This window comes from Hippoglossus hippoglossus, chromosome 22 (genome assembly GCF_009819705.1).
Source record: "Hippoglossus hippoglossus isolate fHipHip1 chromosome 22, fHipHip1.pri, whole genome shotgun sequence".
NCBI lineage: Eukaryota > Metazoa > Chordata > Actinopteri > Pleuronectiformes > Pleuronectidae > Hippoglossus > Hippoglossus hippoglossus.
The window spans coordinates 12,428,742-12,447,137 of NC_047172.1; the positions used below are offsets into that span (position 1 = coordinate 12,428,742).

The 18,396-nt window shown below is 44.4% G+C and overlaps 2 protein-coding genes and 1 long non-coding RNA gene across 7 annotated transcripts; 2 read left to right on the plus strand and 1 right to left on the minus strand.

Annotated features, from left to right (window-relative positions):
• Positions 1–386: 386 nt before the first annotated feature.
• rpusd2 (RNA pseudouridine synthase domain containing 2) lies at positions 387–3,190 on the plus strand. Of its 3 annotated transcripts, none has more exons than XM_034576334.1 (4): positions 387–466; positions 620–1,093; positions 1,375–1,671; positions 1,785–3,190. In XM_034576334.1, exons 1-4 carry the CDS (start codon positions 461–463, stop codon positions 2,598–2,600), a joined length of 1,593 nt encoding a protein of 530 aa, XP_034432225.1. In that variant the 5' UTR covers positions 387–460; the 3' UTR covers positions 2,601–3,190. The 3 variants fall into 3 exon arrangements, with proteins under 3 accessions (XP_034432225.1, XP_034432224.1, XP_034432226.1); XM_034576335.1 differs by having other exon boundaries at positions 428–466; positions 625–1,093; XM_034576333.1 differs by having other exon boundaries at positions 418–1,093.
• Positions 3,191–4,031: 841 nt separating this feature from the next.
• disp2 (dispatched homolog 2 (Drosophila)) lies at positions 4,032–17,818 on the minus strand. Of its 3 annotated transcripts, XM_034576332.1 has the most exons (11): positions 17,542–17,818; positions 12,270–12,411; positions 11,776–12,038; positions 11,657–11,686; positions 11,393–11,516; positions 10,681–10,796; positions 10,246–10,361; positions 9,086–9,183; positions 8,713–8,871; positions 7,793–8,078; positions 4,032–7,477 (listed from the first exon to the last, which is right to left on the minus strand). In XM_034576332.1, the coding sequence occupies exons 1-11, from the start codon at positions 17,631–17,633 to the stop codon at positions 4,785–4,787; spliced, it is 4,119 nt and encodes a 1,372-aa protein (XP_034432223.1). In that variant the 5' UTR covers positions 17,634–17,818; the 3' UTR covers positions 4,032–4,784. The 3 variants fall into 3 exon arrangements, with proteins under 3 accessions (XP_034432223.1, XP_034432222.1, XP_034432221.1); XM_034576331.1 differs by having other exon boundaries at positions 4,032–8,078; positions 11,776–12,029; XM_034576330.1 differs by having other exon boundaries at positions 4,032–8,078.
• Positions 8,866–17,558, plus strand: LOC117756048. Its single transcript, XR_004612725.1, has 4 exons — positions 8,866–9,244; positions 10,227–10,372; positions 16,951–17,067; positions 17,408–17,558. It is a non-coding gene; the product is annotated as an uncharacterized LOC117756048 (long non-coding RNA).
• Positions 17,819–18,396: the final 578 nt, after the last annotated feature.

Sequence of the window (18,396 nt, forward strand, 5' to 3'; positions counted from 1 at the left end):
TGTGGATATACTCTCAGCAAATTATATATTAAAGACACACAACTACAGAAAAGTCTAAACACTGATATTAATATATTTGTTGTACATTTGATTTGTATATGTATTATTCTATGTATACAGATTTCTACAGGCACCACATGCACTCGCGAACAAAAGGTGAAAACAGCTTTAAGTTAGTTGGTGTGTTACTGCAGAAACTATTATTTTTATACAGTCCTGCTGCTGTCGGCAACAGGATTTATTTTTTATTCTTAATGTTTTTATCTTTTTAACTCATGTAAATGTATTAATTAAGTTCATATTGTGGACAGTTGGTGTCGCTAATGCTTCGATAAGAAAGTGACTGAAATCATAGGAAAAGAAGAAGAAACACGACTGGACTACACATTCGTCTGATTGGACTACATTTCTACGTCATCAGCGCGCGTCTCCTTCTGACAGGACCTGTAGCCAGAGAGCGATGCACGTGAGTGTTGTAGGGAGAGTTTTGGGGAAATGTAGTTCACTGTGTCTCCTCTCGGTTAATATACGTTTACTTTACACATTAAAACACTCCGTTTTATCCCATAACGTTAATACATCTGTGAATCGACGGTTTCCTTCTCCGCGGTGTCAACAGAGCAGCTCGACCATGGAGCAGGCGGCTGCTGCACCGGAGGAGGTCAACAGCCCGGTGTCCGCGCAGGGAGTCGCCGCTAACGAGGCAGCGGGAACCGGCAAACGTAAAAGCGACGAGCCGCGAGAACCCGAGGCGAGCGGCCGCGGGAAGAGGCGCAGAGGAGCCGGAGGGAAGAAGCTCCGTCCGGGCGAGAGATACATCCCTCCCCCGCAGAAACGGAACCCCGGGGTCAGCTTCTGCCAGGAGCACTACTCCGAGACCTCCTACTACTTCGAGGGGGGTCTCCGCAAAGTCCGCCCGTATTTCTTTGACTTTAAAACCTACTGTAAGGGTCGGTGGGTCGGGAAGAGTCTGCTGGAGGTGTTCGAGACCGAGTTCAGAGCCGAGCCCCTGGAGTTTTACCAGAGGGCCGCTAAAGAGGGTCGCATCCGGCTCAACGAGACACCGGTGGAGGACCTGTCCGTGGTGCTCAGGGTCAGTGTCAGCACTACACAACAATACTACACAGTACTTCTACACAATACTACTACATCTTAATACGTAAACATCTCTTGATTACTTACCCATTATGAAATGCAGCATAATGATATCGATGGAATATTTCTTGCAAGATTCATGCGAGTGACTCAGAGGTTTAAAGACTTGTCCTCATTAAATATGCCACTAAACAAAATTCAAACGCTAAATGTGCAGAGTGAAATATCCACCTGCTTCCAGTCTCCAGAAGTTTCTTATCTCTTCCGTCCTATCCACAGAATAACGACCACCTGAGAAACACTGTTCACCGCCACGAGCCACCCGTGGTCGGCAGGCCCCTGGAGATTCTGGTTGACGACGGGGAAGTGCTCGTGGTCGACAAGCCCGCCTCCATCCCAGTCCACCCCTGCGGTCGCTTTCGCCACAACACTGTGATTTTCATCCTGGGGAAAGAACGAGGCTTTTCCGAGCTCCACACTGTCCACAGACTGGACAGACTCACCTCTGGAGTTCTGCTGTTTGCCAGAACTTTGGAGACGTCCAAGAAGCTGGACCAGTTGGTGAGAGACAGACAGGTACGTTTAAGAAGGTTTGGACTTTCAGGTGACTAGGCACATTTTCAGTACCCCACAATAACAAATGCAGCTGTGAGTTTTCAGAAGGTCCTCACATCTAGTCTCTTTCCTAGCTTGAAAAGGAGTACGTGTGCCGAGTGGACGGGGAGTTTCCAGAGGGTGAAGTGACCTGCGAGGAGCCCATTCTGATCGTTTCCTTCAAAATCGGCATCTGTCGGGTTGACCCCAAGGGGAAGGACTGCCGAACTGTCTTCCAGAGGCTTAGCTTTAATGGAAAAACCAGCGTTGTCCGCTGTTTACCCCTTACTGGCCGCACACACCAGATCAGGGTCCACCTCCAGTACCTGGGCTTCCCCATCTTCAATGACCCTATCTATGGATCCTCAGCGTGGGGTCCTAACAGGGGCAAGGGCGGAGTGGTGGGGAAGAGCGACGAGGAGCTGCTGCACGCTCTGGTTGAGGAACATCGATCTCAGGAGAGTTTACACCTTTTGGACATGCAGGATGACGGCATTGCGATCAGGCAACAGGCAGAAAAAAACAAGACATGTGAGAAGCCAGATCTGGCTGAACCTGACCTGAGCGGAGACGCTCCTCAGACACAGATGCCAACAGGTTGTACCTCCAGCAGCGCGACCTTGGATGAAGTGAAACAGGGCTGCACAGACTCAAACACCAACAGCTCCTCCCTCCAAGAATCTCAGATCCAATCAAATGGAAATCAAACAGAGGAAACAGACACTTCCCAGAAAACTCCTGCAGTGACCAGAGATAGTCTGTGTAGTGAATGTAAGCTCGTACGACCAGATCCCACAGAGAAGGAGCTCATCATGTATCTACATGCATTACGCTACAAAGGACCTGACTTTGAATATTCCACACGTGCACCCGACTGGGCCAAAGAAGACTGGGATGAAGAATCGACCTGATGAAATCTGTTCATGACTGTGGCTTTTAGGTTTCAATCCTCTGAAGGTTCAGTGTGTGGGATTTAGTGGCCTCTAGTGTTGTAGTTGGTTTTTGCGATGAGCTGAATACCACTCGTTTTATGCTTCTCATCCACACGTGCAGGAGAAACTACGGAGGCCTTAAGGTAACGCAACAATTCTTAATTTCAGGTGATTGCACACTAATCAAAACCTAATTTTAAATATTAAATTCCATTTCTGTTCATATGACGCTCTTTATCCTACACACTGGACCTTTAAGAAGTTTTCCGCTTTGATATACGTTTTTTTCTATTGATAATTTATCAGTACTTTTTGGGGAATTTGGTTTTTCGTATGCTGCTTCCTCTAGATTTGAATCTGTAGAAACATGTTTTCCTTTGGCTATTTTAGCCTTAAAGACAAAACAGAAAAAGCAGTTGTATTCTTTCTCAGTTTACAGTTTTAATGTTAAGCATATAGTTTTAATTTAAACTTTATAGGCCTGTAATCGTTCTGGTACTCCAAACAAATGTTGAAAACAATTAAAAAGCCAGTCTGCAGGAAAATAAATGATTCATTTTATTTCAGCTTTGTGAAAACAGTGGTGGCAACTTTTTCCTTTTTCTTCTCTTCATTGAAAGTCTGTGATCGACTTCATTTATCTGGAATGCAGATTCTTCTGCGGAGCTTGTTAAAGAATTGTCACAAGATTCTAAAAGAAAACACATCTTACAGCGAGAAAGCTCTAAAATAACCTGCTCACAGGCACATTTCATATAAATCTCTCCTTATCGAAGCTCCAGGAACAACACTGCACCTCCGACACCACTTTTACACTCAACATCATATTTACTATCATAGAAACATCTTATTATTTTTAAAAAGACATCTTTTGCACAAATCACAGACATTTGTTTTAGCTTATAAAACAACCTGTTGATAGACATTTGGCACATGCTGCTCATGTCATAAATACCCTTATTGAAATGGGGGGGTACAATGAGGGGGTACAATGAGACTTGTAATGTGACATCTCAGCTGTGGGGTGCTGATGTAGATAAAGGCATTCTGTTCTAAATGGTAATTGCCTCTTAACAGTGCTGCAGCAAGGTTTATGTACAAATTATGGTTTGAAGCACTGGTCCTATGTGATGGTACAGCTACTGCATTGGAAATTGAAATTAGAGCCCACCCCTGCTTTATTACAAAGGCTAAGGCAAGTGCTGACATCCACAGATCCAGGAACAGTATGCACCCAACAGTGTATTAAACCACAATATAGTGTTTCAGACATGAACAACTTTCAGCAAAATGTCCGAACTCCCCTGCATGTCTGAAAGCAGCCTTGCAAACCACGATGCCTCTTTAGAATCAGTACAGGAAGTAAACGTAAAAATGTTTGGCACTGACATATAAACAAAAAGACTTAACTTGACAGTCAAACATTTAATGCAATTCAAGCCGTGACGCCACAAATGACATGTTCCTGCTTCATTGTAACAAAGGACCTTCGGTACATATTGTCACAAAGTGCAAAATCAACCGACTGTTGTTTGCTACTCTACATGTGATAATGATTGATTCTTCCCCCACAGACTCACGTACAGTAAAGCACCTATTTTTCTCTACTGTACATGTATCTTTTATTGTTAAGTCCATGAATGTATGGCTTATTTAGGTCAATACCACCATGGAGAAAGGCCAGCAGCTGCACACACATGACACTGTTATTTGTCGATTACCCAGTCTGTGCCGAGTGTGCAGGTGCATATGTTAAAAATTTCCAGGCACTAAGTAAATTCTGCAGCAGCAGGTGCAGTGCTCATGTTGACAACACACTGTGGCTACTGTAGAGAGACATTAGTGAGAATATGTGGCAGAAAAAAACATTTGTCTTTCTGGAAATGCCACGTTGAGCAAGCCATGCTTTGATTTGACCATTTCACAGAAGGAACACTCATGCTTTGACCTCATTTGTAGCAAAAACTGAAAACCTTAGATGCAACATTAGATGCAAAAATCTTTCACATTTTTACATTTGCAGTTGGCTTATATTTCCGTTCACTGTTATACAAAAGTAACAGTGTACACTTGTTTTTTAACTTCTATATGCTCATTTGTTCCTTCTACTATAAAGGCAGAGCATTCAACGCACAGCGTTTGTAAAGACGCCTCCAACTTTGCTCAACATGTATCCTCCCGTTTTCCACCTCTCTTTATCCACACATCTGGTAGGTCTGGCTTACTGTTGGGTAAAATAACCGCGTCTTCACTCTGACTGCTGCGGCCCTTTTTACCCGTTTCGTAAACAGTTTCCTTCAGTGAGAGACGTAGCGTATCTCTCTTTCCGTTCAGGTACCCTGGTTGTAACTGAGCGTCTCCTTCGTGTTGCTGCATGTTCGAAGGCCCGGGCTCGATGTCACTGAGGCACGTTTCACAGGAATCCTCCAGACCCTCACAGGAGCTCTGGGACTGAGAGGAGAGGTGCCTTTTGTGGGAGGGGTAGTGGAGACACTCCTCTGAGGTTTGGTCGTCTTTGCAGAAAGATGGCTGGTCAGTGGTCTCCAGTGTGTGGCTGATTACAGTCTCCTGTATGCTGGAAGATGAGGAGAAGGATGTATTGCCCCAGTGTGTCACCCCACCAGACTGACCTCTGCATGTCTCACACATCTCCTTGTCCTTAGCGAGGTCCTCTTGTGGCAGCCCTCCAGGCCGCAGGGTGTTTTCTTTGTAAGGTGATGAAGTCTGGAAGGCCGGAGGTGGTTGACGGCTGCTCGTCTCGTCACTCTCCCCATCCATGCTATTTCTTACATCTCTGTCACAATACTCAATCTCATCAGAGAGCACTGAGGGCCGGTTGGACAGTTTACTGGTGCAGGTGCTGTTCTCAAAGCTGTCGCTCAGCCGATAAGCCAGCGGCTGCAGCTCGTATTGCTCCGGACCTCTGCCCCCTCTTCCTCCGGTCTGATTCTGTCTGTGCTGACGCTGCTGGTTGGGGTAGAGATAGCCACCTGCTTCTTTATCATAACTCCTCCTCACTCTAGATCTGCCAAAGGCTCCGTTTGCTGCAGAGGAGGAACCAGGTTCTGTTGCCGACGACAGCCCGTCAGTCTGATCTGAAAAACACGGCAGAGAGATCTTCCCACAGTTTGTTTTAGGTCCGAAAAAGCAGCACAGGGACTGAAAAAAGAACGTCGCAAATCCACAAGCTACACATTTCACCAAAAACAGGAAAATCCCCAGTTTTCTGAACAGCAAGGCCGTGGCAGGCAACATGATGATCCCCATGGAGAAAAATGCACCAGACACTATTGCTACAGGTCGTCCCATTCGTTTGGTGGAGTGTGCCACTTTCCCAATTTTGTCCGAATGAGGAGCCATGCTATACGATATGCAGTAGTCGGCTATAGAGTCCACAGACAGTCCTGCTGCCGATGATATAAACAGAGCCTCGATGCCGCTCAGCTGCCATTCAAGGAGAACCAGGAGGCCGACTGTTACGAACACACTGCCTCCTACAGCTACAGTCCCGTAAATGCTCAGTGGGATATTCCAGGTGGTTAGAAAAAGAAAAAGAAAAGTCAGAGCTACAGAGAAGCCAGCGACTACCAGAGTCTCTGAGCTTAAGGACTGTTGTAGATCATAAAGAGACAGCTGACTGATGAACCAGACGTTCTCCAGCCCCTGTGGCGCTCCTGATATTTCTCTGTTAAACCATGTCAGGATTTCTCTGTAAAAAACACTGGTTCTGCTATAGTTGAAGCTGTAGAGGTATGTGGTCGTGAATGCCAACACGAGGGCAGCGACCCTGCCATCTGGCTGGAAGTACAGGCCTCCGCTGTGGGCCAGATGGCCCTCGGCATACCTCTCTGCCAGCATCATACTGAGGCAGTTCTCAAAAACGCTGGGTGGGTAGGGGAAAGGGATGTCTTTGCAGCAGAAGTGAAGGGCGTCGTCACTCTCTGAGCACCGTCTGACGGACACCCAGTGAATTAGCTGCTCCACGAGACAGATATTGTCTGTCATTGCATTTCTATCCTCCGGTGATGGAGAGGAATAAAAGCTTTGGTTCTGGACCCTTCCACACAGGTCTCTTAACCAGATCTGAGCGTCTGGTCGGCTCATGTTAAAGTCTGGGTCAAGTACCATAGAGCCATTGCTATTAGGGTCAAAGTGATCCCCGTTATCTGTTGGTTTGACCCCCCAAACAAGCGTTAATGTTACAGGCTTATCTTCGCCATTTCTCTGTCTCTGAAACATAAACATGTGGCGATATTCTGCGTCGTACCTCTCAAACGGGTGACTGGAGCGGAAGAGCTGGCTGACCTTGCTTTCTAAGGTGGGCAGCTTCATGCCTGGATCAATGCAGGACATGTATGTGCCCCCAGCAGCAAGCACAGCAAACCAGCACACCCAGATGTACCTGAACTTCACCACTCCACAAGGTAAGATTTTCAGAAATAATAAATTTGAAGTGTCCGCGAGCCCTCGTCTCAATTCCCTCAGCTTCTGGCCAAGATTAAAGAGGCATCTCTTGCGGGAGCTCGTTTCCCAGAAGCCGCCGGGATTCTTGGCGCAGCATGGTTTCCATCCCTGCACTGCTAGAGATGCAGAGGACGCCTTTGTGTAGCGCTCCCGCAGAACGAAGGAGCACGGCAGCCACACCAGGGCCAGGAGGGAGCTGATGAAAGAGGCAGTTCCGAGATAAACAGCGAAACATCTGATTGCTGTGATGCTGCTGAGATAGCCGGAGAAAAACGCTGCGGTGGAGGTCAAACCGGATGCTAAAATCAAATAGCCGACTTCCTGCAAAGATCTGTGCACTCTCTTCTCCAGGGAGGCAGGGGGGTTCTGGGACAGCTGCATTTGCCAGAAATCTGCAAAGATAAAAACCTGATTGGAGCTACTTCCTAAGAGGATAAGGGCTGCAGAGAGGTTGACCAGGGGAAAGAAAGTCAGGCGAAATGCTACTTTGTAGAAGAAATAAGAGGTTAGGAGTGAGCCTATGATTGCTATTACAGATAAAGCTACTATGAAGAGCGAGTGGAGATAAAGAGCCATAGTAAAAAGAAGGCAGAGAACAGCTAGGACAGGATAAACTGAATCTCTTGCAAGGTAATGCTTGAACAGTGTCTGCTTGATGCCAAAGTCCATGCCGGTGATCGTGGTGTTATTGTGGGTCAGATCCCGGCCTTCAAGGCTGTTCATGTAGATCTCCATCATGTGCTCCCCTTTGTTGACAGGTAAGAACAGAAGGCTGTACTTCAGCGTTGGGATTTGGTATTCAACAGTCTGCGGGCTGAGGAAGTCTTTATCGACCAGAAAGTGCAGGATCTGGAACACCATGCGGGACTGTCTGCAGCGGGACGGGACGGAGGAACAGCCGCCGTGCTTGGGTCTGTCGACGCAGGCTTCCACCAGATGCCCTTCGTGATAGTGAGGAGCACACTTCCGTAGCAGGTTCAGAGACTCAGAAACCTAGAGAGAGATGGAGAAATTCAAATGAGGTTCCGTCACTACAATAGGATCAGTGCACTTGAGGAATTTATACGATGATGGAAATTATTATTCGATTACACTGCCTCGATTTTTGTAGTCATTTACAGCAGCGGGGAGGTTTATTTATCAAAAATAAATTGGAGTAACCATCTCTGATTCGATTAAGACATCAGTTTCTCTTATTGATGTATTCTTGATTCACAGAGGAATTCCATACACGGCTTTACCTTCACATACAGCACCTAATAAGTTCAGATCATTCTTAGTTTGAGTCTTTTCGTGGGATATTTGCTAAATATGCAATATGTATGAAATTCATAAAGTGTACAACTATGAGTGGAGAGTCCAACATTATCTGTTGGGGCCTGATACCAAAACCTGACGTAAGTGAGTGATTTAGTCATTGACAACTCAAACCTCCCCCACAACCCCACTGGAGCGCTGAAAGTAAAACCAGGAAAAGTAATTTTATTTTAGTCAATTAACTGCTTCCAAAGTCAAGAATTCCCTATCATATTGAAATAAAAATACTGCAATCTAATATATACCTTGTGCTAATGATTATAATTTAAGCAGTAGTTTAATTTTTCAAATGTAAAGAAGGTTAGAGAACCTGGTGTGAGGTGAGGCTGAGACAGCAGGAAGCATTAGTGAGGACAGCCAAGTAATTCCCCAGAGACCAGCTCGGACAACAGCCGCTCCTGGATGTTCCCTCAGCCTCCACCCTCACATGCTGCTGGCACAGGTCCTGGAACTGAGCCTGGGAGCGAATCTGAATCAGACAAGGGAAAGATATTTTTTGAACACATGCCCAGACAAATAACTGAAGGTACGCAGAATATTGTTTTTAATTCCTGCAGAGTGTTTAAAGTATGAAGTGTAATCAGGGAAAAGACAAGAGTAGAGATTGACAGAAGATGAGGACAAAGGGGTGAGGAGGGAGAGGACTTAAGGTGAGATGAAGGGCTGAGTAAATCAGAGCGAACCCTGGACTGCTCCATCTCGCACATGGCGTGGATGGCCTTCAGGCTCCAGAGACTGGCTGAGTTTTCTGATCTGAAGACCAGCTGGGCCAAACGCTCGCCTGCAGGAGACAGACGGATGGAGTCAGCGCACAGTAACAAGATGAGCAGCTGTGAATCATGGTTAGAAATGTTCAGTTGTCACGAATAAAGTTTTTGGGGAATACGTTTTTAATTCTTTGTCACGTTATTGCATTTGGCCCATCTCTTTGGGGGATTACAAACATGTACATCCAGTATTGCATATACACAACGTGGGGGGAAAAATAAAAGAAGACATCCAAAAATTAAATAATCAAATATAGAAATACTACATATCTATAAAATGACTCGATAAAGAGCATTTTTTTTCTCATCTCCAAGGCTTTCATAAACAGCCAACTCAATCATCTATATTTATAAAATCAATATCTTCTTTTTTATCTCACAAAAAAGTGCTCTATAAATAAAGATTATTATTATTATTATTATTATTATTATATCTCACAAAAAAAGCAGCATGCAGTACAAATTCATAAAGGTGAACCAGGCAAACAAGTAATTGATTGCATGTTATATCCTACTGTCTGTGTAGAATAAAGAAACATTGGCTTTTGAGTTGCTAATAAATCAATTCGGGGAGCTTCTGTGTGTTTTATGAGGCAAACAGAAGTAGAGTCTTAATCGAGCAGCTCATTATTTCAAAGAGGAGCTTAAAGAGGAAAATGTGTGATAAGCTGCCTGAGGAAAAACATTTAGCAAACTGTTCTATTTGAATCCGCACTAAAAGTTCACATTCTCTTATTATCTCATCATTTTGTAAGTTTGCATCCAGCCTGTAAGTTGTTCTGGTTGTTTTAATGTTGTATTGTTTTTATTGTTTTGCTGGGGGTGCTGATTAACTCCTAACAAGCTCCATTGTTTCGCCCTCAGCTCACAGAGTTATTATGCAAATAGCTCAGCTGCTGAATAGGCATTCATACATTTACATTGTTTTTAATAATTTTACATTTACTGCTTTGCTGAGTGTGCTGCAGGGAGCCAGCCGTGTTACAAACCTATAATTAAGCTCAGGGTTGTTATTTTGAGGTGTTTGGTATTCTCATTGTTTTCGGGGTTTTATGAGCTGATCAGGAGTGACCCACCTGGAGCGTCGCAGGGGAAGGAGTCCGGGGACGAGTCTCTGGCTAACATCCTCTTGAAGCGAAGTCTGGAGGTGTCTTGTCCACCGCTGCTGTCTCCATCGACATCGGCCCCAAAACTACAGCCCAGGTAAAAACACACATACACTTACAACTTCATCAAACACACGAAAAATTATAAAGCTCATAATTTTTTTTGGGCACAAGCAAGTTGTTACCACAGCACTGTCTCTCTTTAAAATGTGAACCTGTTCGCAAATAGTTGCTGCTGAGGTTGAATTTTGAACCAAACTACTAACTATGCTGACTGTGCAACCAAAACAACGAGCTAAAAGTCACTAGAAAGCGAGGGCAAACTACGGAGACTACTGTCTCCGTAGTTTGCCCTCCCCCACATGCAGAAACCCTGCACACCCTCTGAAACCCACCACTGCTGACCTTTTACTGAGCTGCTGAGGTAGAGGAGACAGAGTTTTCCCCGGGCCTGTGTTCTCCTGCAGCTTGGTCAAAGTGGACTGACGGACTCCGATATACGTTCCCCGTGGCTCGAAACCCTGAAAAAAAGAATATGAACACACACACACACACACACACACATACACACACACACACACACAGACATCAAAGCTAAAGACGAGTAATACATGCTGGTGCCCTTCAATGCTCTACAGCAGCTCACTGAATGTTTAATCAGCATCACAAGCTCCCTGATATCTTGTCTGAACTCCCATAAAAAACGGTCGACGAGTGTTTGATGTTATCCCACACGGATAAAACACAAATCCTTGTATAACCCAAATTATATTCTATCATGTAAATCAGTTTAGATTATTCATTAACAGGACATTGTTGTTAGTCACATTTTCACAGCAATTATTTTATCCGGTGTTTATCGTGAAAGCATGAATCTCAAAGGTGAGAAGATGTGTTTAATTAACATGACAGAGAGTGCGATTCATTCTAATTCACTGTTGTTCATTGAATCTGAGACGAGACCGAAGTAAATGGATGAGATCATGAGTCATTAGGGAAACAGTAATTAACACTTAGCCTGTGGTGGTGAGGGAGGTATGGTTTGTAGTTTTGACAGAAGGAAGATAGTAGACGCTGTGTGTGTGTGTGTCTGTGTCTGAGTCTGTGTGACACCCACCAGCAGTGGGTCAGAGAAGTCGGGCAGTGGACCAATGAAAAGTCCGGCCAATGAGCAGCACAGCAGCAGCACAGCACAACCCACCAGCACTGCCAACGGGTAGTCCACTATCACCTGGGAATAACTGCCAAATAGAAAGACCACAGAAGAAGAAGTGGTGGCCGTCAGCGACACTGAGCAAAGGTTAATTATGATGATCAGACAAAGTGTGACTTCCAATCAATACCTTTGGGATTCATAGTGAAAATTGCTTTCAGTACTTACTTTCTGAGGAAGCAGTAGAGGCCTCCATCCCTGTTAATACAGTATTAAAGACTTTATTAAGATAATAGTTATGATAAATATTATTATTATTATTGTCAGTTCATCTCCTTTCAACTCACCTCACTGTCACCACGTGTCGCTGTGTTGGCTTTTGCGTGCCGCCTTCATTCGAGCCGTGCAGCCAGTGGCATCTGACGGCGCCGCGACCTGACGTCGGATGAGCAGAGCTGCAGCCGTGTCCCACTTTCACCACCACACCTCCTTCACCACCGGGGCCTGTTGTGTTTGAGTGACAGTCTTGGCACGGCCCGTGACGGCTGCAGTGGGGGCATTTCTGGGGCTGTGGTGAGTTATAGGCGCCGGCTCTAAGACCCTGTGGTACCTCAAGTAGAAAAGAGAGCAGGGGATACACATATATACAGAAATTGCATGATGTCCTCTATTTTATGCAGGTCTCTAATACCAGTCAGTCTGTAGAGTGACACAATGGCTGTATTTTACTCTGCCTCCAAAATCCTGGATCTATTTCTAACTTTACATTCTGACTTCATTTGAATGGGTCCTCATACATCAATCCCTAACAGCACACAGTGCAGTCAGTGTTCAGGCATACTTGATAGAGCTGGCAGGAGGACGAGGGTCTGCCGAGGCTGCTGCAGCTGTCGCACAGCTCCCCCTCAGACTGGATGACTGTCAGCGGGGCCTCGGCAGAGCAGACGCTGTCAGGAGGGCACAGAGAAACCACCGGGATCTCGCTGAGGAGAAGACACGAGAGGAGAGGACGAGATTAATAAGCGTGAGAAAGGAAAATTGGGATTTACAATATCTCTCCCACTACGACATCTGTATATCCCTGCCTCAGCTTCTCCTCCTATTCAATGGCGAACAGTGGAGTGAGCCGACAGAACCAATGAGGTGAGGAATGGATTTCTGATACAGGAAACAAGGAGGTCCAATTATAAGAGAGATAGTTGGCTTTCCAGGAGAGATAATGTGAGACTGAGTGAAGACTCATGGGTAATGGCCGCTGACAGAACAGTGGAGTGAGGAATGATGTGAGTCTGAATCAATCCTATAGATTATGTTGCCGGCTCAATTTATGAAATTTGGTAGAGAAATGTCAATTATAATGCACATAATCGGTATGTGATTAGTGTGTTTATGGCAATGCAGGGTGTTGGCTGGTCCGTCACTTTGGTACAGACTGAAATATCAAAACGACAGAAAGATTTACACTAAAGCCAACTGACTTTGAGATAAAGAATATTCCCTATGTCCCAACCATTTTCTACTACGGCGGCTGTGGCTGAGGGGTAGAGCGGTCGTCCTCCAACCTGAAGGATGGCAGTTCGATCCCCAGTCTTCCCCATCTGCATGCCGAAATGTCCTTGGGCAAGATGCTGAACCCCGAATTGCCCCTCATAGAACAACAAAGTGCTGCTAATAGATGCACTGTATGAATGTGTGTATGAATGTGTGTGTGAATGGGTGAATGTAAAACTGTACTGTGAAGAGCTTTGAGTGGTCATCAAGATATAAATATATAAATACAAAACCATTTACCATTTACTATACTAAAACAAACACTCATATAAACCCTCTTTAAAGTGAACCAGTGAAACAAACCAGTGGGTCAGTTAGTCCACATTGTGCATCCACACATGGCTCATAGACTGAAAATAAAGATGGACAACATGTCTCCACTTCCTCCCAATATCCAGAACTGAAGCCATAATATTCAGAGTACGAACGCTGCCATCTTGCCTATTTTGAGCCAGAGTGATCAGGGGACGCAATCGACCAATCGTGAGTCAGTCTCAGCTGTCAAGCGTGACATTTCACCCCGTTTTTATAGCATCAAATAACGAATCAAAACCAAGCTTAGCAGAAAAATTTGAAAATGAATCAGTGTGAGAGCAACTACTTAAAATGACAGACACCATCTTTGAGAAATGTTTATTTGACGTGTACTTAGACTTTTTTGTTTTGGCCCATGTCCCAACTCCTAACATGGAGGAGGCAGTGTTTATGACCAGCCAGCCACCAGGTGGTGATGGAGATGCTTTGGCTTCACTTTTGCGGAGCAGTCATTTCTTCCTCCTCATATGCAGTCTATGGTTCAAACCCATGAAACTTTATTTGGAATTGAAGTGACCCCAACATTCACAGAGATACAAGACACGTCAGACTGAATTCCCCAAATCATAAAAAATAAAAAATTTAATTTGATGGTGGAGCATTAAAAGACAAATATATTCCTGTTTGAATGTTTTACTCACTTTACATATAACAAGCTGATACTGAACATATTGTCTCTAATATGTTCAATGTGGAAAAAGACCAATTTAAAGCAACTAAAAGTAAGGAAACCATATAAAAAAGGGTTAAATCTGATCACAGTCACTGCTTTTTTAACGTACTTCCGAATTTAATTTTCAAAACACTTAGAGTCTCATGGTTCCGAAGCTAGACTAAATAAACAGAGGAATCTGAACTAACGCTCCAGTTGTCTCAGTGAAGGGGGCCGCGAGGTCTGCGCAGTCTGCCACATGCTTGTTTTTCCACAGCAGGCTGGATGCAACCGCACATCCTGTCCTGTCACCATAGCGACGCAGTAAGTCAACAGAGCCCAAATGACCTCACATGTTTTTTATTTGAATCCCATAATAAGGGGCACAGATGATGAGTAGCCTGTTGGGCTCGTGGCGTACAGTAGCAGGGGGAATGTGCAGCTGATTAATGGCAGAGCTCGGCGAGGACCTGAACCTCCGTATTCTGTTGTGTCACAATAAAGCTGTAATATGATCTAAATAATAAATAGCTCACAGTGTACTCAGCAGCTCTTAGCAAATGTTTGTAATTTAAGCTTGGAGCTGGAGCGAGAGAGTAAACACACAAAAAAAAAAAGGATTTGGAAGTCAACACTGTCGACGACTTTAACACAATCTGAACAGATATTCTGTTGCATGTTATGGTAAAATGAGAGTTTAATGCAGGTTAACACATCAGCAGCAGATACTGTGTAACCTGGCAGCCTCCTCACCGCAGGGCTCAGGATGGGAGTGTTTAAGCGTGTTATTCCTCTTTGATGGTTTCTCACAGGGCTCGTACGCGCGCGCACACACACACACACACACACACACACACACACACACACACACACACACACACACACACACACACACAAGGAGAGCAATTTGTGCAGAATCATCAATATTTCAGTGGGCGAATACAAAAATACATCCCAGAAGGTGTCACCGAGCTGCTCCACCCGCTGATGTCAGAACAGCCTCATAGATCAGAGTTTGAAAGAGCAGAGAGTACGAGCTCCAACTAAAGTTACTCTGGTTTCATTTTGCAGAGTCAGGCGTCATTGACTTAAGTTCACCTGTAGCCAATGTATAGCGGTTTAATAACATCAATGGGGATAAATATTAGAAACAGCTCTTCAGGGTGAACAGTAATACCCGTGCTTACTGTTGCATACTCATGTAATAAACAGATATAAAACTACTGTATGTGAACTTGACAGAACTGGTTTTGTGTTCTTGGCATTAATGAGAGCTGCAGTACAACCATCCAATGTTGGTATTGTTGCATGTTTGGGGTAGAGCATGCTCTGAGACAGTGTTATTATAGACATATTTTAAGTTGTATTTTAAGTCATTACAGATGTTACTGGCATGTACCAACAGTATTTCAGTTCTTTTAAAAGTAGGGTTGGTCATTTGTTTCTGAAGCAATTTGTATCTTATTTGTTGAAATCCTCTTCCCATCCCGATAGCATCGTCTGACTGTAAAAAACACGATCAATCACTTATTCGGTCCATCGGAATGATTGGCTGGCGTTCCTGTCTGTCACTAATGGGCCTGCCTGCCTGCATACATCCTGCGTGTGCTCTCAATGTCTTCAGTTTGAGAAACGTCGGCTCCTAGCAGTTGTCAGTCATTGCACGTTCATGTGTTTTGGGGGGCGTAGCTTTGACGAGAGGGCCAATGAGAGGGCGAGGGATGTACTGGTTGCAATATTTTCAAAGTGTAGCCTGCTCTTGCTATCTTTTCCAGGATTACCAACCCTATTTTTAACTATGGTAGTTACAGTTGCTGTTGCATTTTGGCAACTTGAGTGAAGCTATGTGCATTATTAGTAATACCCAGAATATATGTGCATAATCCCAATCTATCACAGAATCATACTGGAAGGCAACGTCAACATGGATGATGATGAAAGCTTTGCTAAAACTCTTGTCTGAATCTTTCTAGATTATTTAGAGTAAACACAACTATCCAGTTCAGTCAGACTGACTTGTTTTAGTTAAACTGAAAGGACCTAATATCACTTGCCATTTTAAAACAACTTAACAAAATAAGTAAATACGACTTAAGTAGATATAAGGTTAACGTAAATTAAGACAAATAGTTTATATGAAACTGATTTTCAAGGCAAATTGTTTCATAGATTCAATTTAAGATCAATTTGTCAAATTTTACAGTGCACTGTGACATTTTGAAAAACTACAACCTCCAATGTTCCGTTGAACACTGACAGTTTCAACAAAAGTAGAAAATTAGAACTTTTATTATCTGGACTGTTTTGATCCAATAATATGATCAAATATATCCTTGATCCTCCTGTATCAGTTTCAGTCAGGTACCTCATTAACTACCAGCTGAATATGTGCAGTGGTGAAAAAATAATTCACATCTATTATTTAATTTAAAAAAAGCAGTATCACGCTTTGAAAGTTCTGCTTTGTAAAAGTATACAAGTCTTAGTATAATCAGCAAATGTACTTGCTGTACTGTTACCATGCTAAAAGCTGAGTTTAATTAGTAGTATTAGTATTTGGAGCTGAACTGTAGAGTCTCAGAGCAGCTTTAGAGATGGAATAGACTCGAGCAAGGAGACTCACAAAGTATCTGTCAGTTCTCACTTCTCTCTCCTCTGTCTGCCTTTAGGAATCTGTCTTTCACCCTCTCTGCACAGCACATGCTTCTCTCATCAACTCCCTGGATACTAGTCAGTGTCACGACCTCAAACATGTCTTAAACTGTCAATCACACACACACATGCATGCACAGAAAACAGGACTGGAGCTCAGTCTGTATGCCGGAGGTATAGACCTTCTTAAAATCCAGCTCAGGTTCAGTAAGGGGGTTACTATCAAAGGATGAAGGCTCTGCAGGATCCTTTTTTGAGAGAGACTGATCTTAAGAGTAGCAGACCTCAGCTCCTCGCTCGTTTTCGACACGTCTCGGCCATTTGATTTTTCTATTTTTTGTTTTATATGCAGAGCTGCCGTATCAAGTGGGTGACAGGGTGACAGCAGTGACCCAGAGAGCCCGACGTGACCGAAGCAGGAGGCTGATGACACCGAGCAGGCCTCGCAGTTCTCGAGTCAACAGTGAGTGTGAGAAAGAGAGACGATGAGTGTACTGCTCTCCCTTGTGCTGCTTATACTGTTCACTGCATATCGCTATAAGGCAAAAATAACAGCATCAAATACAGTTTGTTAGATGATAAATTAAAGAAAGCAGTAAAAGCAATAGATATACTCTTTGATATTTGAGCTAAAAATGTGATTAAACCAAACATTAATCCTGACAAGTTTGTTGACAGCAGCGTGAGCATCTTTTGGTTTCACAAGCAGCGCAACACAAACAGGAATCAGTAATTGTTCATGATGAAAGTGCAATGGGACAATTACAGGAGCATAAATCATATCATGTGCGTGATCCCATTGTCCACAGCAGGAGCACAGCTGGACTGAGTGTCAATACTCACAACGGCCACAGGAGGGTAAAAGCACATCCACTCCACTGCGTGTAAATGCCATTTAATTACAAGTTCCACTGGAAGCTACAGATGAAATGATGAAACCCACCTTTGACAAGCCTCCCGGACCCCCCTCTCGTCTGTGGGAGAATCATCCATCAATATCGCATCCGTGCTCTCTCCTTCAATCGAGGCATCCATCTCCCTCCTGACGCTCCTTCAGTAAAAGCTGAATCTGAATCATGGATCTCTGGTTGATTTTGAACCGAGCAGTTCCTCCATCTCACACCGGGTCCACGAGGATCAGAGGTGCGAGCTTGTTTCCGAGGCTGATACTACACGCACACACACAAACACACGCACACACACACACACACACACACACACACACACACACACACACTACACACACACACCGGAGCATCAGCACCGGGGCTGTTTGGGTTAATCTGCCCCGAGCCGCGCTCTGATTGGCAGAGCCGCGGTGATGCTGAGGACGCTGCGGTCGCTGTCCAACCGGCCGCGGTGCTGGAGCTCCGGCGGACGGACACCGAGCATCAGCGCCTGATGAACCGGCTCCGACAGCAGCTGCAGGGGCCGGAGGTTTTTCTGCAGCTCCGTTATACGAAGACCCACAGACAGTGATGTGGTGATAACAATAACTTCACTGGGAGCTGCAGCTGCTGAATATGGACTGATGGAGTGATTCGGGTGAAACCAGTCTATGGGTAAAACCGGTGTCCTCAGACACTTTGCTAGATTCTAATCTGCAGCAATCAATAAAAGAGAGGCTGAGATCATCAGAGCATTTAATTAAATAAAGGTGCAAGGACATGACAATTTTATTTCTGCATTCAAGCACCAAAATAAGACCCAAAAACCTCTGTCTTTTTGTTTTTAACAACTGTTACAAAAATAAGCAATTTTATATATTTTATCTAATTGATACGAGCTTAAGTTTACT